General features: G+C 42.4%; 1 protein-coding gene across 4 annotated transcripts in view; it reads right to left on the bottom strand.

The window, feature by feature from the left end:
• Window positions 1-22,860, bottom strand: part of LOC148039659 (3-hydroxyisobutyryl-CoA hydrolase-like protein 3, mitochondrial) — a 67,160-nt gene that overhangs the window by 29,802 nt on the left and 14,498 nt on the right. For 2 of the 4 annotated variants that reach the window (XM_087692525.1, XM_087692509.1), the window contains exons 2-5: window positions 10,239-10,340; window positions 9,864-9,931; window positions 9,533-9,667; window positions 9,357-9,453 (exon numbers count right to left, since the gene is read on the bottom strand). In XM_087692525.1, coding sequence (XP_087548651.1) covers window positions 9,357-9,453; window positions 9,533-9,667; window positions 9,864-9,931; window positions 10,239-10,340 — 402 coding nt within the window. Of the gene's footprint in view, window positions 1-9,356; window positions 9,454-9,532; window positions 9,668-9,863; window positions 9,932-10,017; window positions 10,083-10,238; window positions 10,341-22,860 lie in introns of those variants that run through there. The other 2 variants (XM_087692535.1, XM_087692516.1) reach the window with 2 other exon arrangements.

Below are 22,860 nucleotides of genomic sequence, written 5' to 3'. Positions count from 1 at the left end.
CCACTTGATCAATTGCTAGAGATAAATGGTCTAATGGGATTGCTTAGTCCTTATGGTAAACAACCAATTCAAGCTCAAAGTGGAATGTCTCACATCCCCCTAGGTATAGGACTTCTATAGGATATTCAATCCACGTTGCACCAAGTGTTCTTTCAAACAACTTACATGGGATACAAGATGAGAATGTAGATATCTATGAGAGTGCACAATAGAAGCAAATCATGAAGATGGGCAAACAATGGAAGAGAGCGACAAAGTGAACGTAGAGAAAGAATGAACAAATCTATGATTGGAAAGTTGAATACAAGGCTGCTACAATCAACCCTTGCACACTATTGGACTACCTTAATGAGGGCACCAAAATGTGACAAAAGAGAGAAGGAATGTAGTCAATAAGAGAGTAAAGGCAGCTGAATCTAGCAATAATAGTGTTACGTCCCCAAACATTCGGATGGATGCCAATAGCATTGATCATAGTGGTCATGAAGTGACTTAGTGCGAATGTACTACGGGCACTTCAAGGTTAGAGCAACCAAATCCTATTATAGGGAGATACACTTGTGCACCACGATGGTGTGGGCTAGTGGTATGGGATACCAACCCTCGGAATGTGATCGTGACCCTGAGTACTACTACCTCCTACGCTCAAGGGTGAGCCTATTTGGCTCTATAGCTAGGAGGTGAGTCTGATGTCCAATCCCTTTTATTTGTGGATATGTCTTGTGTCGTGTCTCGTGTATAGGTTGGATTCCAAGAGACATTTCATTGGTATCAGAGCATCAAACTACAATTGGACGCAAGATCCGATGACATGCACACAACACCACTTTTGCTCATGGAACCATAATTGTTCACACTTAACAAATATACATTTATCTCATTAAGCGTGGTATGAAACACTACTAGTGGGAGGGGTGTGTTACCAGGTGGTGATACTTTTTACAGTAGCTTTTTCTTTTTTTTTTTCTTCTTACCCCAGAGTTCTCTTGGAATAAGCTGGGATCTTTGCATGGCCAGAAAAGGTAGCCATTGGGACAAATTGAACTAATGGTTTGTTTGAGCCTTAGGACCCAGGTCGTTCCATATTGAATGGGCACTGAAGAATAGAATGTCAGTGGTTTGGGACTCTGTGCTTAGCCACTGGAGATGGTGCAGAACAATGAGCCTGGCCAAGACAGAATATACACATGTGAGAATGCTCACGGAATAAAAGTCACCGTAACTGAGCCACATTACACTTTTTGATGTGGTCGCAATGATAAAAGTTGCTCAAAACAACTTGAGAAATGCAAGGGTCACCATCCCTAAAATTTAGAGAGTTACTATTTTTGGACCCCGGAATCTGTTTGCGTCATTATCTTCGTTTTTGCACGAGGATTAATTCTTTGGTCTGTACCGAGTTCAAATTTTGCACCAATCATGGAGAATGTTAGACCAAAAGGTTTCAACAGGAAAATTGTTACATGTATGCCATGTGGCACAAATTTCCAAAAGAGAGAGAGAGAGAGCATTAAAAAAAACGTAATAGGCATAAGGGGTAGATGGGAGAATGAAGTTTTGAGGAGCTGAGGGCAGATTGCTGCAAGAAAATCAGCCATGGAGAGTACTTCTACGTCTCTGACTCAAGTACGGAGGTAGAGCTTTATCTCTCTGATCAACTCTCTCTCTCTATTCTCAGAGGAAATGCTTCGCATAATGGATTGATTTCATCGAAGGTACAATTCTGTGTTTTCTCTGAAATTCTGCACACAAAATTGGTCACAGAAAATGCAGGACATGCTGGACAATAAGAACAGTGAATTCAGAGATCTGCAGACTGTAATTCTACACATGAATCATTCAATATTGGTCATAGAAAATGCAGGACATGTTGGATAGTAAGAACAGTGAATTTAGAGATCTGCAGACTATAATTCTGCACACGAATCATTGAGTTTTAGTCACATGCTGAACAGTAAGAACAGTGAATTCTGCACATGCTGGACAGTAAGAACAGTGAACTCTAGACATGCTGGACAGTAAGAACAGTGAAATCTGGACATGCTAGACAGTAAGAACAGTGAATTTAGAGATCTGCGGACTGCAATTCTGCACACGAATCATTGAGTTTTGGTCACAGAAAATGCTTTCCTAAAAGGGATGTTGATCTAGACATATTGTATTGTTCTTATGCAGCTGGAATTTACTTAGAAGAGATGAAAACCAACTATTCACAGGTTATGTATTTTGAAACATTATCATTTTTGTAATTTTGCTTCTTTTAATTGATAAAGAAATACTGAGAGGGGCGCCAGTCTTCAGGGCCAATCTGGTGTTGAGCAAGGGAATGAGATCTTTGTTTATGTATGTGTGTGTAAACACCAGGTGTTAATTGAAGAAACTACCGCTTTATGTGAGTCATAGACTGGTTTTAAGGTATGCACAAGGGACACGTTGTAGGTGGTGGGCACAATAACAAGGTATGTTTCTTGCCCAATACTCATGCTTGGGTTTTGTGTTGGAGTGATGCTTGTGCACAAGGATTTTCAATGGTTCTCACAATTGGAGTCCAAGAAGCTGCCACTCTAGGGCTATGGTAGACCATTGTTGGAAGCTGAAACCTTATAGCTCAAATAAGCATCAAAATTTTGATTAACAATTGTTAATTTAATATTTAATGTTAACGTTACCGTGAATGTTAACGTTATTGTGGCACTAAATATTATTGTCATTTTAACCATTAATCTTTATGTTAATGTTTACTGTTAACACAAACATTACTGTCAATGCTTGGTGAATTGTCAAGGAGAGAGAAGCACTAGGAACTAGACGGGAGAGAGAAGCACTAAAGTCATGGAGAGAGAGACTAAAGTTGTGTAGAGAGAGGAATGCGTGGGGAGGGAGAGAGAGAGAGAGAGAGAGAGAGAGAGAGTCGTAGAGTTATCAACAAAGTAGATGAGAGAGATTCCTAGTAGACTCGGCAAGCAAGGCAATCTAGCAAGTTGTGTACACGGTATTGACTCTAAATCCGGTGGGTAATGGCTCCTATCGAGCAAAGTCCTAGCAGCTGTGATGTGACGGGCCCCAAACAAGCTTCTTCTTCTTCTTCTTTGGGGGGGGTGAAGGGGGGAGGGGTTTGGTGATTAATCCCGTCATATGGAAGGCAAGCTATACTTATGATAGGTATGGTCTTTTTTTTTGCGCCACATATAATTACCTTACAAAGAAGAAAGAAGGGTCAAACAATGGTATATCTTTTTTGTTTTTCTTCTCTCACAATCTTTCTTTCAAAAGGTTTTTAACAAACCTTCCGACTTTCCCTTTTTTTTTCCAACTAAACAAATCTATATAAAATGTACTCTATTTGCAATCATGGTTTTCACATAGCACTCTCTCTCTCTCTCTCTCAATTCTGATCAACACACGTTCTCACACGCGCTCTCACTATTCTTATTTTCTCTCGGACTATATATTCTCTCTCACCATCATGGCTTCCTGCAATGTATCTCCTTTCGACGCACCCGTTCCTACCGAATCTCAACACATGGAGAATGCACGTCTGCCGACAAACCCAAAAACACACACGGGTGGTATCCCGAACCATCTTCTTTCTTCAAATCTGATGGAATTCATGGCTTCTAGTGATTCTCCAAGCTCAAATTAAAGACATGTGACGGCAATCAGCCAAGCTGTACACTCACCATTTTCTATTTGTGCCCACCACATGAGAACAATGTCTCTTCACCTCCAACCTGATCCCTTTAAAGGGGAGAAGAATGAATGTGATGAGACAAACATCGATTCATGGCTAGCCAAATGAACGGCGTATTTTAATTTGTGTCAATTCAACAATGCTCAACGTATTGAGCAAATACAAATCATGTTATAGGAAATGGCATATGCTTGGTGATCACAGCTACACCCCAAGTTGGAGACGTGGGCTGATTTTCAATAACGTTTCATGACCAATGATTGTATTGAAAATTTTCAAAAGCTATTTGAGCTATATATGGGGAAGAAGAGCTTGGATGCATATTCGCAATGACAAGAGTTTGAAGATTTATTGCATTAAAAAAAGGCCTTGGACGATCCTCAAGCGTTGCTCTATACATGGTACCTTTTTGAATTGCCGCCAAACTACCGAAACAGCGTGCTCTACAATCCACTACACTCACTCGAGGATGTCACAAGTATGCAAAGAATATTTGATGATACTTTGGCTGCAAATAGAGGTAGTCAATCGATGGGTGGGGGTTTCCCATTGAGCTATCTCTATCTTTAAGTCAAAGAAGTCTTCTACCCTGTTAGCAACTCGTCAACCATCTTTGGAGTTGCATGAAACTAAGAATGGTAAGCGCAACGTCACTCACAATGAGGATTGCTCGAAGAGCCGTTACTTTGCTTGCCATCAAACAGGTCACTTTCATAATGATCGAGAGTACCTCCAAAATAAGAAGGTAAAGTCTACTTCTAAACCTTCAATAAATACTCTTAAAGCTTCAAATGTATCTTATGAAGTTTTATTGGAAGATTGTTTTGTTAATGCAAGTAATTGCAATGATAGTTTCATTAATAAAACTATATTGGATTTGCATAACCTTTTAAAGATCACCAGGCATATACATGACCAAGAAGTTAGAATTCATTCGATAATGCATCTACTTATAATTTTTTTTCCTCTTGGTTCGTGCAATGATTTCACTCCACATGATACCTGCTAATAGAATTTAGCGTATCTAATATGTGAAGGGCCCTACTGTGGATCACTAGGTTCAAGAGATACCAATTTTGAATTTTCTAATCCATCATTACCATCAACTCATGGACTTTTGACTAATGAGCCTTGACTATGTCGATATCATTCTTGGTATACCACAGTTCTTTGATAAATATTTCTCTTTGTACATTGACTACAAAAATCATGTACTTTCTTTTTAGCTTAATGGTTATTTCCATGTGGTCAAGGATTGATTACTCTCCGAGATCACAAAAAATAATATACATGTGATTTTAGCATTGAAATTTAGTGAATCTTTCTTCGATCCAAATGTTACTATTTACATTTGTTTTATTGAAGAAGTTCAATCATCCAATTTGCAATGTAATTCAATTTCTTCTAACAATAATCATAGTATGAATTCAAATTATGAGTATTCAGATTCAATTTTACACGAGTATGTTGATGTATCTCCATCCGAACTACTTAATGGACGAAACGTTGCCGAAGACGTTGCCTAGTAGCTATCCCATCTCTTGACAATCTTATGGGTTTGGCCCGAAAGAGGAGGATAAGATAGCTAGGCAACTTCAAGACTATCTAGCTAAGGGTTTCATTGAGTTAAGTAAATTCCCATAGGAAACACCTGTCATTCTCACTATAAATAAGGATGGCACAATGTGCTTCTGTGTTAATTACAAAGGTCTCAATAAGGTAACTATCAAGAATAAACATATGTTACCTATAATGAATGATCTTATAGATGGAGTGCGATATTTCACCAAAATCGATCTTAGGTCTAGTTATCATCAAATACAAATAGCTCCTAACAATGTCTCAAAAACTATGTTTTGAACACAGTATAGACATTATTACTTTTTGGTCCTCCCTTTTAGATTGACCAATGCTTCCACAACTTACCAACAAATAACGAATGACTTATTTCCTCCATATCTCAAAAAGTGGATAGTCGACAAACGTAAATCGTTGGGATAATATGCGAAACATTTGCATATCATCTTATGTCCTTTGAGATGAGAGCAATTGTTTGCAAAACTATCCAAGTGTAAAAAATTTCATATGGAACTGTTATATCTTGGTCATGCCATCTCAATTAATGGCATTCGGATTGAGCCTAAAAAGATTGGAGTAGTGGCATGTTGGCTGATACATCCGTACACTAAGATGGTGTAAAATAGTGGTATAGAATACCAACCCTTGGGATGTGGTCATGACCCAAAGTGTAGCTAGCTCCGAAGCTCAAGGGTGAGCTCATTTGGCTCTATAGCTAGGAGGTGAGTTCGATGTCCAATCCCTTTTATTTGTGCATATGGCTTGTGTCGTGTCTCGTGTGCAAATTGGATTCTAGGTGGACATTTTAGATAGGATACCAAAAGTGATAGCCATTATAAAGAGGCAAACTTGCCAACTTCGCCAACTAACTACCATAAGTGGCAAAATGCTGCAAAAGTTGAATCTATTGCCGTAGTGCAAAAATAACAAGTCCCCCAAACTGCCACGTGGCAGATGTACAAGTGCACCCTAAAATGGATGGACTAATATGCACAAACAGCCTGAAAATGACCACTGTGAACAAGCTGCAGTGGACTGGTGCAAATTCACTCTAATCTCCACCTGTTGTGCTTGAAATGAACATGTATGAAGCATAAGAATGAGACAAAGAGAGCGATGGAGTTCCAAAGTCCTCATCCAACTCGAATTGCAGCTCACAAGCCCAACCTATACATAAAGGAAGACAATGTAAAACATGTTTGCTAACACCCCCTCTCAAACCCAAGGTGTGGCCAAAGGTGTGAGAAGCGAAAATTCCAATGGAAGATCAAACCATATGCATGTCAATGAAGTCCAGCCAATCAATACGATCCCCTCTTCAAATGAAAACCCACAACTATGGGTAGCTAAAACAAGCCAATGGAGTGGAGAGGTCTCAAACAAGTAACACCAGATGTATCCAATCAGGAATGGATGAGCCATGCCTAAAGAAGTGTTTGAACAAAGATAGAGAACTCAAAGTGCATGACAAACACAATGAATAGTGTTAGAAAAATGTGGAGCAATGGAAGCAAAGAAACGTTGCCAATATAGACTGCAATGAGTACAAGAACAGAAAAGAACACTGCAAGAACATAAGAACTCAAAGAGAAAGGGCTCGAGAAATGGAATCCATATGCCAAGGCTCAAGAACAGTACAAAGGTATGGGCAAGGAATCACAGCCAGTGTGCACCAATCTCCTTGTCTCCAGCTAGAAGCAATCGTGTTGTAGGATGAGAATCTGAGTAAATAACAGGGGAGGAGGGAGACTACCTATAAACAGACTGAAAATAATGCCAGGAAATGACCATTCGTCCAGCATAAAACCAGTGCCAAAAATGAGGTCAGCCAGCATGGGATCACTACATCAAACTCTACTTGTCTAGCCCCTACTCCCCTCTTGGTCACCACTTCCTACTGAATGATTCCCAAGTTTGCATCATTGTAGATCTCACTCCAAACTTAGATGGAGTGTGCAAGTCCAGCCTCCCAAACAGCCCACTCAATATGTGTCCACTCTCCAAGAGGCAACCTGTCTCTATCCCTAAGCTGCAAATTCCAAACAATCAGTCATTTACCAATCTTCTCTTGACAGGCCTATGCTACTCTAGAACATTCTACTTACACTGCTATACTCTGAATTAAAGATGATTTGGGGAGGGTGGTTGGTGTCGTGGCTAAGACACACCTTAGAAATGGTCTCCAATCTCCTTCAAGATAGGGGCAGGGAAAAGCTTCTAGGTAGGGCTGCCCAGCCAATGTGAGTCTTTGAACCACCAGCTTGCCCAAAACGGCCTCAGCCTGGTACTCTAGATCAATAATCACCTAACCTCCCTCTGAGCGATGTCTAATGATCATTTGCAAGCCACTTTAGCTCGGGAACTCCTGGACCCATCCAGATCATAGAAGCGGGAAATGCCTTTTGGGAGGAGCCGAAACACCGGAACGTAGAGAGCTGAGCCCGAAACACGTTTCCCCAGGGGTTTCCATCCAGATTCCAAATTCCAAACTAGACCACATAAAATCCCAAACCAAGTGGCATAACTGAGAAATGCAGGACGAAGAGAACACATATATGCATCCATCACCACCAACATCTGGTTGACTACTAGAGCTCTACCTGCTAGAGAAAGACGAGTTGTGCTCCAATAGGTAAGCACTGAGTCTAAAAAGAATAAATTGTTGGGCTGCTGTGATTTTGAGTCCCACCTGGAAACCAAGGTATCTAATTATTTGCCTCCTACTCACCCATGTGAAGACCCAAGTGAACTCCCTAACCTATGTTGGAGCCGAAGCTCAACTCCTCCCTTGCTTGGTCAAATACTCAAGAGTGGCGGTTATGGATTTGAGAGAGCCAAGCCTTGGATACGTTGGTTTGGGACCAAGAGAAAGGAGTAGTGAGTTTCTTGCTCTACGCAACATGGATCAGCAGGTATATTTTGATGCAGGATGATATGGACTGGGCTCCCACATGCAACAAACCCTAGGCAAAGCAGATAAACAGACACCTTCAAACGCACTTCCTTGAGATGCCTATGGGACAGTTAGAGGCTAACAAGGGTCCCATACTTCCTGTGGCTAGTGCCCCATGGGGTCTAACAACAGGCAGCTTGTTGATTCAAAATGCTGCAGGACAGGGTTTGCGCACACTGCCAACAGCATTGTTTGGAGACCCCAAAGCACTGTTTATGGTCTTGTGAGGCTGTTCAACCGGTTTGAATAGGAGTTTGCAGGATCCTCCGTTGAGTAGAGCCCAAGCTCTGGTATGTCACTTCAAATGCTTTCTGTTGGCAATTAGTCAATCGAGGATGCCACCTACTCTAGGAGGTTGAGTGCATGGCAAGCTTCATCAAAGACTAGTTGGTGTGTAGTGGTGTGGGCTTGGATGCCACCTACTCTAGGAGGTTGAGTGCATGGCAAGCTTCATCAAAGACTAGTTGGTGTGTAGTGGTGTGGGCTTGGAGGCCTTGCCGAATTGACAAGTAGTGGAACCTACTGCATTGCAATCAAAGGTGAGAGCTTATCGGTAGCCTCACAGGGTGGCACACTTGGAAGGCCAGTTACTAGCCAATATTCAGCAGAGAGAGCCTTAGGGTGTATGCCACTTTGGGGAGCTTCAGACATTCCATCATTCACTCTGGTTGCCATACTCTGTTTTTCACATTACAAGACAGCAAACCCTGTTCGTCTTACACTTCACTGTGGCTTCTCCCGCCCGTCCCCCGCAGACCACCCTAAGAGGCCTTGTACAGATTTGATTTGATCCATATTCGGCTCCAGCTAGATTATTGAGCACTTGTACTTCATTGTATTTTATTTTGAGTAATATAATTAGACACACCTTTTTTCACTCAAAAAAAATGTCCAGATTAATATGCATGGACTCACAATCATGACCTAGACTTCAAAATGACGTAAGATTCCTGTAATAGCTACAAATGCCTGCACTAGAGTACAGCCTTGCCAAAAAACCAATTCCATGTTCCAGTTCCCATGTATTGAGGATCAGTTGAGAGGAGATCAACCAGACATCTCACTGACTTCCTTAAATAATTACTTATTCTAAGTTTTTTAGATGATAGACAAGAAATCACGCATTCAGCTTACCAATGGCACCTTTTCCTGGACTCTTTGCTGCAATATGTGCAAAACCAACATCTGGGAAAAGACCAATTCCATTCTCTGGCATTGCTAATAAAGTCCGCTGCAAAGATAACAAGACATAATTGACAGTACCAAAATCAAATAAGCTATCAAATGCCAGAATTGAGCCTTGACCATACCTCAGTCACAATGCGATATCTACCATGGCCTGATAGGCCAATACCAAAACCCATTGTTATACCATCCATGAAAGATATATAAGGCTTTTGATACCTTGCAATCTTGCAAATAAGGGTATACTCAGCTTCAAACACCTAGGTAAATAGAAATCCAAGGATTAGCTACTACTCCAGAAAAGAACATCCCATTATGCTTATGTGCCCTACTCCTATAATTTCTTAAGCATGCACCATTCTCTTGCTTGCACATGATATTGGAAATGCATCAAAACAAAGGCCTTAAATTTTCCTTCGCAAAAAAACAAAGAAAGACTCATTCTGCATGGACCACCTTCAATGCAACTGCATGCATCCCAAAATCTCTGCGGCCATTTGTAGTCATCCACTTCACATCACCACCTGCAGATTCGCATTATACTTATATTATTCCTAACTGTGCATAATCATGCATTGACCCCGTGGCAAAGACCATTATAAGGAACCACCTTTGACACAATGGATGTACTTTTGTCTTCTTGAACCGCGGCTGCGAGGCTTTTTATATCCATTCCTGCATTTGTGATCAAATATAATGCGGACACATATAAAACTAAACAAATTCAAGATTTTCCCATTAATTTGTAAGGAGTAACTTTTCTTGTTGACCAACTGATTCAATAAGTAAAGTGCAATAAGGCATGTATAAGAATAAATTACAAGACTGTACCTGCTGAAAATGCCCGTGGTGAGCTGCTTTCTACCAAGACAGCCTTTACAGATGAATTATTTGCCCACTCCTCCAAGAAATTTTTGAAAGTCGAGTCCATCTCTACAAATGCATGCATTGCTCATGAAACAAAAACCTTCTTCAACATGTAATTCAAAAATACTTTAAGAATAAAAGAGCCTGGATAGTAGGAAAAGCACTTTTGATTAATCATAATCAGATGATGCAGGTGACAGATATGCACACAACAAAAACCTTTTCCACTAAAATTCAGCATTTAGTCTTTTTGGCCTACTCTAAATTGTTCCTTAGACATAGCATAATAAAACAGCATAACAAAAAATGTACACATCTATATGAACTATCTTTGCCTTCCAATGGAACTGTCCATCTCAATCATGGACTGCCTGACTGCGGTCAATCAACAGCAAGGCTGTACCAAGTGTTTACCAGAGATCCATTCTTGTAGCCATTGCATGTTACCTATGATGTATCCCTTGGAGAAACCAAAAGCATCTTTTCACACGAAACATAGACCTGATTCTGTTAGGATTGTACATATCATGGGTTTGTGTGGCTGTATGGGCATTTGTGATGTGCAGTTAGAGGGCACTCAGGCCGGCCACATCCTGTACACTTCTCACAGTAAAGGTGGACCATTTTCAGCCTGGTTGACCTACCTTTTTGGGCCTATGTTCAGCTGGCTGACCTGCTCACAGTATGGCCCCATTTCAGCCTATTTATAGGCTCTTTCTCCACCTCCACAGATCATCTTGGCATGCAGCATCCTATTGGAGAGAGTGAGTCTTGGAGCACTGAAGGTTCTGTTGGGAATAAAGGGTCACCGTGCCTGTTTTTAACAGTGTTCGGGTGTACACACACCCTTACACATGTACTTTATATATATTATCAAAAACCAAAAGTGGTACACTAAGTGATTGTACCCACATCAGGTCTTCTCCCTCCTCTCTCTCTCGCTCTCTACTCTGCACTCACTCTCTCTCTTTCCCTGCTAACAAAAAGCATTGCGTGTCTTGATCCTCGCACACTCGCCGACAAACTGGTATCAGAGCAAGCAAGGGAGTGCACGTCAGGCATGAGCTGCAATTGACTGCAAGGCAGGTGACATCAAGCATGAGGTGATGGTCAAGCGTCAACAAGCGACTGCCTGGAAAGTCGATCGTGAGCTGCAACAGACAGCCGTGACAAGTCAAGCGTGACCAAGCGGGCGCAATCAGGCACAATTGGTCAGGCGAGTAGGTGACGGCTGGCGGGCAAGCGACGAGGCCATGATTTGGCACAGGCAGAGATCACGCCAGGTCAACATTTCAATAATCCTGTTTTTTTTTCGTCATTTTTTTAATTCCTGAAAATCTGTTCCCTTCCCACTTAGAGGAATTCACATGCATAAGCAAAGTGTAAAATTTTGAACCGAAAAGTTGGGGCTTTTCCCGGATTTGGGGATTTTAATGCAAAATAAGACAATCTGACTCAGAAATTTCAAATTAGGTGCCCATTTGCCTAAGAAATTTGGGGCTTTTCACATTTTGTCAATTTTACTGAAATTTGTACACACCAAACCCAAGAAAATTGGGGCTTTTGCAAAATAACATCAATTTGTGCAAGAATTGCCTGGTATATGCACTTGGGTACATGTACTGATGCAATTTGGGTAGATTTCTTGTAGTATTTCCACACAATAAAAGCTAGTTGATTAGTTCGAAAGTTAGTAAGTCAATTAATAAGTTAGTAAGATCTAACTAAGGTAAAAACTAACTAACATTAATAGCTGACAATTTTTATTTAATTAAAAATACATATTAAAAGAAAAACCTAGAGTCGTAATCCGACATTTTTCTCGGATTGACAAGGACCATAGCCACCTTTCACGGAAGTTACAACGTGAACGAGACTTATGAGCCATATTAAACACTAGTATTAATATGTATAGTATAGATAGTCCAAAAATATTAGATTTTTGGGCAAAACTAGCACATTCTAGATATTTTAGATATTATCCTAAAAAGATAGAACTGGATGTCATTTAAAAGAAAAGACAAGTGATATTTTAGTTAGTTTTGGAGATTTTATAAAAAGAAAAAAATAAAGAAAAGTGATTTGTGAAATTGCGGGCGCCGCGATCGCACTCTACAGGCAGTAGACAGCACTTCGAACAGAGAAAAGAAGTGAACTAAGAGCTTTCCAACCAAACGTCTTTGGGTTTTATCCCCCTTTGGAGCCAATGCAACCATCACATTTATGAGTTAAGCATCAGATCACTGAGTTTTCCGAGAGTCCCTCCACCAAGAACTCTTGTTCTCAGCCACATCACCTCCTCTAATTCATTATAAATATGAGGCATGGGGAGGCACAAGGGAGCATAAGGAGACCTTGAGAGGCTACGAGAGAGAGGTAGAGAGAAGGATACCCCTCCAAGAAATTGTGAGAGAGAGCTTGAGAGAGAGAGAGAGAGAGAGAGAGAGAGAGAGAAACGAGTTACCCCAAGAGGCTGCACAATTCTCTCTATCTCGATTCTCAACTTAACCATCTTCTCCTACACTCTCCCATCTCAAATCTATTCCACCTTCTTAATCTCTTGAGTCTACTTGTGCAGACGATGGCCTCCAAGCGAAGAATGTCACGTATGGATGACAATCCTACAACCAACAACGAAGCTTCAGGCGAAGGCATCACTGTCAATCCAACTGCAGTTCCGATCGTAAGTAATGTATTTCCAAATTGATAGATGCTTGTGATGATTCTTGCATGAGATACATTAGGCTCCATACTATGATGTACGAGCATAGGTCATGGAAAGGAATAGGCCTCTTCTCACATATTTGAAAGATGGAGTTTGCAAGGTGCATGTATTAAGGGAAGTTAATTGCACTTAGTTGCATATGGCTTATTCGTTGTTAGAGTAATCGGTCAAGGGTTATGGATAGCATAATCATAAAAAGAATGACATTAAGAATTGCACATGCAAGTATTAAGTAAATTTTGCATAGAATCGCTCTTTGATCCCAAAGGGGAGAGCGAATATACAATGGAATTATTATCTCGTCTATTCTTGTATTGTTTGGGAAAAATACAATTAGTTTTGTTGGTTGATTGAACAACACCCTAAATGTTTTTCTTTAAATCAATTGATTCTTGCATTGTAATTTAGATAAATATTCCAAGGCTTGTGTTGATGGCATACATGGCAGGGATTTGTAATGACAAGTTGCCATGGGAATAAAGGAATGTTTTCCTAGAAGATGATATTAGGGCTGATTGCCTTGCTTATGCTTAACTCGTAATTGGTTAATTAAGGAAAGATATTTGCACGAGTGGATCATCTCCAAGATCGCACCACGGATTACCCCGAGAGGGCACTGGTCGATTCATGAGCCGAAGGTCGAGTAATGAAAAGACCAACCACAGAAATGGCATCTCACTCCTAGACCGCTTGTGGGTCAGGTGGAGCTCTGGGCACCCCTTGCCTGTCCAGAATGAAGATGGAGATCCCCGTGAGCCCAACGTCTAGGACGTTGAAAGATTCTATTCTAGATAAAGGATGGAAATTTTGGTGCCATGTGATTTGGACTAGGTACTTCTATTGGATAGAAGGGATACATAATTCTCTTGTATGGGCAAGAAACAAAGATTAACTTTAAAATAAGTTAAGGAAATTTTTTGTCAAAAGGACTGCTTGTTTTGTTTTCGTGTCTGTGCTGTAAATTACGGGAACGAACCCTATTTTCTAACAGGCTTAATTAATGAAGCTGATTTTAAATATCACACATAAATGTGGTAGAACCTAAGTAGAAAACTAAAGCTATCAAGAGAAGTGGATAGGCGGAATCCTCGATGGGTCCGTCCTACGGCAAGGTGATCCCAAAGAACTGGGAGGCTTCTCACAACAATTTATCACCATTCAACTTTAGATATTGTAAAGTTAGAACCCGATTCATGCCGTTTTAGGGGACCAAAATGGGACTATGCCCTACGGGCAGAGAGGTTGAGCGGCACATCCCTCTCGTTTTCCATTCTCTTTTCACCAAGTGCGGTATGGATCTGCTTCGGATTGGGTATCTCTGCATAAAGTAGGATGTCCAAAACCCGACGCTAGAATGTTGTTAGGAGACCTTGGCCCTAGGAACCCAGATTTCAAGTCGATCCTAATGGGTTCGTCAGCTGCGGACATTCCATTGAGAGGCCGACTCAAGAAACCTTGGGCAACAAACCCCATGACATTCCATGGAAGTGCCAGGTGGCGTCGCTTAGACTCGTCTCCCGATGGACCGCTAAAAGCGTGTCGGGACAACCGATAGGCAGACACGTTACATTTCCCTTTGAAAATTTGGGCCTTTTGACCGCAATCATCAAATTTGTGTCCCAAAATGCATTTGGAGTAGAAACTGCAGCAAAATTTTTCGGATTTCACATGCAATTGGTGCATTGGCCTATAAATCTGGCTGTAATTGATTGTGGAGTCAGTAGCAGACATTCTCTAATTCGGGAAATCAATTTGCAGATCTGAAATTTCTGCAATTTCTTGATTTTCACTGCTGGTTGGTACTTGCAGCGTACCATGGTCATTTGTGTGACATTCGGGCTTGTATCTGTTGACATTTGAGTCAATTTAGTGCTGCAAATCATGCCTGGAAACAATGACAGTAGCAACCTTTTGCACATCAAGAAGCTTGAGGGTGCACACAATTTTGTCATACGGCAAAATAGTGCTACAATATCTTGGTGCAGAAGAAACAGGTGAAGCCCATCAAAGAGAAAGGAATAAGACCAACAAGTATGGAACAAGAAGAATGGGATAATTTTGATGAGCTTGCATGCTCTACCATAGAGCTCTCACTATCAAACAGCTTGCTTTTTAACCTTGAGAAGCTGAATTCTGCATATGAAATGTGGCGAAGACTTGAGGAACTGTATGCTCAGAAAAGTGCAACCAGCAACGTTTTTTGGCTGAAAAAAGTTGATGGACCTTCGCACGAAGGAAGGTATTGTTAGACAGTCATTTCCTGGGCAATCGTATGGCAAAGGACACGTCAGCAGAGGACACGTCAACAGAGGACAGCAGGCAGCGTACAGGTGCCACATGGCACCGCAGGTACAGGCGCTGGGCAGTCGGACAGATTCTGCATTATTTTAGGTGCAGTCAGCTGCATTTACTGCAGCCGACCTGCTGCTGTGATTGCTATTTTTCCTGGCTATAAATAGCCATCCCCTAGTGCACACTTGATTGTTATTATTCATTTCAGATTCTGCTCTTGAGATCTGTTGGCTAAGACAGACTATGCTCGGGCTAACGGAGATCGAGATTACCATGTCCGAGACACACGCAGATATTTCATCTGCCCCTGTGTATTTTTGCACTCTTATACAGCATACTAACCGCAAATTTTCTGCATTTACACTGTCTCCTTTTCTCTCTTTCTCTCTCTGTGTTCACTCTCTCTCAGTCTTTGTCCTACGCTTCCACATCGCTGCACTCTGACATAGTATCAGAGCGATGAAGATGGATTGATTGAGGACTGAACCTATCTGAAGAGGAGATTTCAGCGCTACACAAGGTTGCGTTTCCAGGATTCAAAGGCGAGCGGGAGGGCTGCGCATCGGATCAAGGCTGAAGCAAGCATGGGCGCGCGGCAAAGGAGTCTAATCGGTGAATTTGCTGCAGGTTATTGCTGTTCGAAGGGGAGGAAGGCTGCGTTTGAGGCCTTCCATTGCAGATTTTACTTTTTTATTGCCTCCAGCGGGTGAAGAAGGTTTGGGCAGCAGAGGAACCAGCCCTAGAAGGCTGTGTTTACACAGTTAGAGGGGGTTGATTTTGCGTTTGTGCAGGTATTGCAAGTTAACATGTCTACAGAGACTGATTTGGAGTTCTAGGCGATCATGGACAAGAGGGTGCCTGTCCTACTAGCTCTTCCATCGGATCAAAAGCTTGATGGTGACAATTACCGCATCTGGCGGGTGATGATGTTGGCCATTTTGGAGTCTTATGATTTGGCGGAACTAGTGATAAAGGAGATTAACAAGCCCTCGGTGAGGGATGAGTCCAAACTCTCTTCCAATGCTCGTGCGGAGTTGACCAAGGCCCAGTCTCATTGGGACAAATTGAATGCCAGGATTCGATCTTTTATGTTTCTATCTTGCACTACAACTGTGATAGCTCACATCGAGCACTTGACGGTGGCTCCAGAGATATGACTGGAGCTCGATCAAATGTACAACCGGATGACCCTGATGAAGAGGGTTTCTTTGGAGATGCAGATACAGACCTTGTCCGTAAATAAGTCTTCTTTGCTTCGGGAACACATCAACAAGCTTCGGCATCTTCAGATGCAGGTTCAAAATATGGGAAAGCCTATTTCCTCCAAAGACATGGCGATCACTTTACTATCCCAGTTGCCACCACGATTCGGTATTTTTTATTCCACTCTTATTGCATCAGGGCGGGAGTCGACTCTTCGATGGGAAGCGCTAGTTCCTATGGTCTTGGACCAAGAGGAACAGTTGAAGGGACAGAATGCTTCCAAATCGGAGGCTTTAGTTGGTCAAGCCTCTCAGAAGAAGGGGAAGGACCAAAAGAAGAAGGAGGACAACAAATCCACGAAGGGCAAGGAGAAGGAATCGACTTGCCATATTCGTGGTAAGACCAGTCATTGGAAGAAGGATTGCCCCAACAAAGACAAAAAGGACACCAAGAAGAAGAACATGAAGGATTCTGGAGCGGTGGTTACACCCTCATCAGCTGCTTTTCTACACTTCACAGTCATTGAGGACTCTACACCGAAGACTTCTAATGCTGCGATGGCAGCTCCCCAGGCTCGTGAGTGAATCGTGGATAGTGGTGTCTCCCAACACATGACTCCTCCAGTTGGTGTTGCCCATTTGCGACCTTTGCGTGGGCAGATTCTCATTGGAGATAGCTCTTCTGTGTCTATTGTTGCACGGGGTGAAATGTAGCTTATTCCAGATGAACGTGGTGGTACCCACACTTCTAAGGTGTTGCATGTGCCAGGTTTGGGGTATCATTTACTTTCAGTCCATAAGATTTGTTCTCTTGGCCTCTTGGTGGAGTTTGACAATGATACTGTTTGAGTCCTTGATCGTGGATCGAGGAAGGTTCTCTCTGCAAGGTATGAGGAGAATAGCGTCTACAAATTGAAGTCTTCTTCAGCTCTTACTTCTCTTCTTCTTACTTCTCAGACACAATCCGAGCTATGGCATGCTCGATTTGGCCACCTGAACTACGAGTACCTTCGGAAGGCCTCGCGAGGATCGTTTGTCTGAGGATTGCCGGACATCGTGGTGAGCCATCAGCCACGTATCTCCTGCATTCATGGGAAACTGCATCAGGATGTGATTCCCAACAAAGCTTCTAGGCGGTCTACTTCACCCATGGAGCTTGTATCTACGGATCTTTATGGCTCGATGAGGACCGAGTCCCTGAAGGGGAGCTTGTACTTCATATTGATCGTAGATGACTACAGCAAGATGACTTGGGTCTATTTCTTGACTTTGAAGTCGGAGGCTTTCTCTCACTTCAAGGATTGGCTTCTCTTTGAAGAGAACCATTCTGGCCGGCAATTGAAGACCTTGCGTTCAGACAAGGGAGGTGAATTTATATCTAATGAGTTTGTTCCTTTTTGTGCAAATAGGGGCATTCACCAGGAGTTTGCTAACACCAACACTCTCCAAGAGAATGGCATTTTGGAGCGGAAAAACCGAACTGTGATTGAGATGGCACGCACCATGATGGAGCATCGACAGACACCTCAATTTCTGTGGGCTGAGGCAGTGGCTACCGCAATTCACATCCTCAATCGATCTCCCACTTCGACCGTTGACAGGATGACACCTTTTGAGGCTTACTTCAGGACTAAGCCTGATGTCTCTTATTTCAGGATCTTTGGGTGTGACGCTTATGTGCACATTCCGAAGATGCAGCGTGATAAGTTTGAGGTAGCTTTTCGACAACAGGTTTTTGTTGGCTATAGCTCCCAGTCCCAAGGTTATCGTTTGTTTGATCCTGTCAAGCGGGATGTCTACACGAGCCGAGATGTGCGGTTCGTGGAAGTTCCGGCCACAAAGGGGGGCGAGGAGCACCCCGTCCTTGGAGATCCGAGGCAGACTTGGGCTCCCAAGACAGTTCCTTTGGAGCGAGAGCCTCTTGATAGAGATTCTTCTTTTGATTCAAAGTCTTGTCTTTCACCAGCCACCCCCGAGGAGCTTCCGCTGGTGGATGTTCCTGAGTCTTCAACAGATGGAGAGCAACGAGGAGAGGTTCATCCTCCTTCTCGTTATCCCTGAGGAGTGGGAACCGCAGGATGGCCTGCCAAGGTCATGGAGAAACCAGACACATTTTTCGGAGCTTGTTTGCTCCAACTATTATTTGCTGATGAGTGTTATGCAGGATCAAGAGTCCACTTCAGTGAAGGAGACTTTGCAGTCTGATCATTGGTGGAAGGCCATGGAAGCCGAGTTGGAGGCTATTGAGAGGAATGGCACTTGGTCTCTTGTGCCTCGTCCCTCTCACAAGAAGGTGATTGGTATTAAGTGTGTCTTCAAGACCAAGTACCTTAGCGATGGTTCTTTGGACAAGTACAAGGCTCACCTTGTTGCTAAAGGTTTTGCTCAGCGCCCAGGCATTGATTTCCATGATACTTTTGCCCCCACTGCTCGTATGGCGACTATTCAAGCTATTCTTGCCTTGGCTGGCCATAGGAGATGGCCTGTCTATCAGTTGGATGTGAAGTCAGCCTTTCTGAATGGTAACTTGCACGAGATCTATGTTGAGCAGCCTCCTAGCTTTTGGATCCTTGGATGGGAAAGTTTACAGGTTGAAGAAGGCCTTATATAGCCTCAAGCAGGCTCCGCGTGCATGGAACGAGAAGATTGACTCGTTTCTTCAGTCAAAGTTGGGATATCATCGCTCTAAGGCCGATCCGCAACTTTATGTGTGCACACTTCCGAGGTTGGTCGTATGTTGTTTGTATTATATGTTGATGATTTGATTTTGACAAGGGATCATGCAAAGAAGATCCGAGAGACCAAGACAGCTTTACATCAAGCATTCGAGATGACGGATTTGGGACTTCTTCATTTCTTCTTGGGTCACGAGATTTATCAGTCTCAAAGGGGGATTTTCATCTCTCAACAAAGTACATTCAAGAGCTCTTGGTGACTTTTGAGATGGAGACTTGTCGGCCCATTACTACTCCTATGGATCCGAATTGGAAGGCCACTTCACACTCAGATTCTCCCGTGGTGGATGCTTCACGCTACCATCAGTTGATTGGATCCTTGATTTGGCTTCTCAACACTCGTGTTAATCTTTGTTTTGTTGTGGGTCTTTTGGCAGGGTTCATGACTGAACCCAAACAGGTTCATTGGCAAGCTGCCCTAAGGATTATTCGGTATTTGAGGGGAACCTCTGACTTAGGGATTTCTTATCCCGCAAGTACAAATACTTCAGATCTGGTTTTTACAGGTTGGAGTGACTCGAATTGGGCTGGCGATGTGGACCACTGACGGTCTACTACAGGCTACTGTTTTACCTTGGGTACAGGTGTTATCTCTTGCAGTAGCAAGAAGCAGCCCACGGTAGCCCTTTCTTCTACTGAGGCAAAGTATCGGGCTGTGTCTTTCACCACATGTGAGGTTGTGTGGCTTCGGAGATTGTTGGAGGAGCTTGGCTGCCCCCAGATCGTCCTACTCTTCTGCAGTACGACAATGAGAGTTGCATTGCCTTGGTACGGAATCATGTATTCCATGCCCGAACGAAGCACATTGAGATCCAGCATCACTTCATTCGGGAGAAGCTTTTGGATGGGACTATTGATGTGGAGTACTACAAGACGGAGGATAATCTTGCAGATTTGTTTACGAAGATGCTTCTCCAAGCTCTTCTTCAATAGCCTTCCAGATCCCTCAGTCTTTTGACTCGTCCAGGATCTGAGAGGGGGTGTTAGACAGTCATTTCCTGAACAGTCGTATGGCAAAGGACACGTCAACAGAGGATAGCAAGCAGCGTACAGGTGCCACGTGGCACAGCAAGTACAAGCACTGGGCAGTCGGACAGATTCTACATTATTTTAGGTGCAGTCGGATGCACCCGACCTGCTGCTGCTCTCTCTCTCTCTCTCTCTCTCTCTCTCTCTCTCTCTCTCTCTCTCTCTCTCTCTCTTTGTTCACTCTCTCTCCGTCTTTGTCCTACACTTCCGTATCACTGCACTCTGACAGGTATAGCCATGTCTATACATTTGAATGAGTTCAACTCAATTTTCAGTCAGCTGATTGCTTTGGATTTCCACATTGATGATAAGTTCAAGACTACCTTCTTACTATGCACTTTGCCCAAAAGTTGGGATACTTTCAGGACAGCTTTGAGTAACTCAAATGCTCAGCTGTTATATTCTAATGTGGAGAGTTCTTTGCTGATGGAACAACTCAATAGGTAAAATAATTCAACAAACAAGTCTTCTAATGCATTGCACACTGGGGGCAGATTTCAGCAAAAGGGCAGTTTTGAAAATAGAGCACCCAGCAAGTCTCATGGCAAAAATGTGGAGTGTCATCATTGTGGCAAGAAAGTGCACTACAAACAGGACTGTTTTTTGTTGAAGACAACAAGGCTGAGAAAAGGGATAGCCAACCTGCAAAGAAAAGCAGTGTGAAGATAGAGGAGGGAAATGTAGTCACTCGTGAAAATGACAGTGATAGTGATGTACTCCTTGCTTCTTCTTTGAGTGCACATGCATTGATTGCACATTCTGATGATGACATGCATACTTGGATAGTTGATTCAAGTGCGTCTTTTCATGTTACACCACATCATGAGTGGTTTTCTGACGACAATGGAGGTGCACATGGTGTTGTCTACTTGGGGAATAACTATGCATGTAACATTGCAGGTATTGGCAATGTAAAATTGGAATTTCAGTATGGCTTCGTGTTTGTTTTGCATAATGTGAGGCATGTACCTCAGCTCAAGAAGAGCTTGATAAGCACAGGGCAGCTAGATGACACAAGCTATCATACCACCTTTAAAGATAGCAAATGGAAAATTTGTAAGGGCTCTTGCATTGTTGCCAAGGGCTCTAAAAGTGATACTTTGTATCCTTTGTATGTATCTAGTGTGGGTGACCATATAGTCACCATAACCGAGCAGCCAAGTGTTTCTTTGTGGCATAGCTGGTTGGAACACATGAGTCAAACTAGAATGAAAGTGCTTTCTCGTTTGGGTTATTTGCCATCTTTGAGATATGTTGATTTTGAACAATGTGATCATTGTATTCCTAACAAGCATGCTTAAACATCACATTAAAAATATATTTCTCTAAAGTCTTCACCCTTAGAGTTGGTACAATTAGATGTATGTCAAATGCCAGTGTTATCTCTAGGGGAAAAGAAGTATTTCATTACTTTTGTTGATGATGCCACACTCAAAGGATGGGTTTATCCAATCCGTCGTAAAGACGAGGCCTTGGATAAATTTAAAAAAATCTTGGCACTTGCTAAAAATCAAACCAGCAAGACATTAAAGTGTCTTCGCTCTGACAATGGTGGGGAATATATGTCCAAAGCCTTTAAGGACTTTTGTGACAACAAAGGGATTAAAGAGGAGGTCACCACCCCTCATAATCCACCCCAAAATGCTATTGCAAAGCATATGAATAGGACTATTCAAGACAAGGTCCGTACAATGTTGTCACATGTTGCTTTACCTCATGGCTTTTGGGCAGAGACTATTATGACAACCGTACACTTGATTAATCGATCACCAAATAGGTTTTTTTTTTCGGGGGGGACCCGAGGAGGGGTCCCTCAAGAAGTGTGGTCGAAAAAGCCAACTTTGTATGCTCACGTGAGAGTATTTGGTTGTGAGGCATTTGTGCACATTTGCAAGGAAGAACGTAGCAAACTTGAGTTAAAGTCCTATAAATATATTTTCCTAGGATATGGTGATGAGGGTGAAATGGAATATAGGTTATGGGATCCTGAAAAAAAAATGGTACGCAGCAACGATGCTATCTTCCAAGAAAATCGCATGCACAAACAGCCTAAAAAGACTGAGGAAGTCTGAAGGGTTGTATTCCAAGAAGATGTACTGCAGGATAGCAAAGAATGTCCGCACAGTAGCAAATACCTGCTGTAAATGGCCTTGAAAATGCAAGGAATAATGCTGAAAATGATCAACAGGATATTGTCCATGATGCAGCATAATTTCAATAAGAACAAATACCTTTGGAACAACAAAACCAGTGTTGTAGAGCATGGTGAATGTCATGAGGACATGTATTTTTGAAACCTCACTTAACATGTGGATTAATTTTTAACCACATGATTAAGTAAATGCTGCACATGTGAGGTGCAATTGGGGTTAAAGTAAATTTATGAGCCCGGAACCTGAAGAAATCACGAGATGTCAAAGGCAAAGGTTGCTACAAGTTATGCCGCACAGATACTTGGTGATATCTGGTGCTAATTGTTGGCCTAGGTCATTCATTTGGCCATAAGTGTCAGTTGGTGACACTAGAGAAGTGGCGTTTAACGCCAATCTGATGGTCAAAGATGGTGCAAAGACACTCGGTAATGGAAGTTGCCTAGCCAATTT

The sequence above is a fragment of the Lygodium microphyllum genome, chromosome 2 (assembly GCF_053477565.2).
Source record: "Lygodium microphyllum isolate KBCC chromosome 2, Lygodium_microphyllum_v1.1.10, whole genome shotgun sequence".
NCBI lineage: Eukaryota > Viridiplantae > Streptophyta > Polypodiopsida > Schizaeales > Lygodiaceae > Lygodium > Lygodium microphyllum.
The sequence above is the reverse complement of the archived record's forward strand: the minus strand, read 5'-3'. Positions and strand labels throughout refer to the sequence as shown.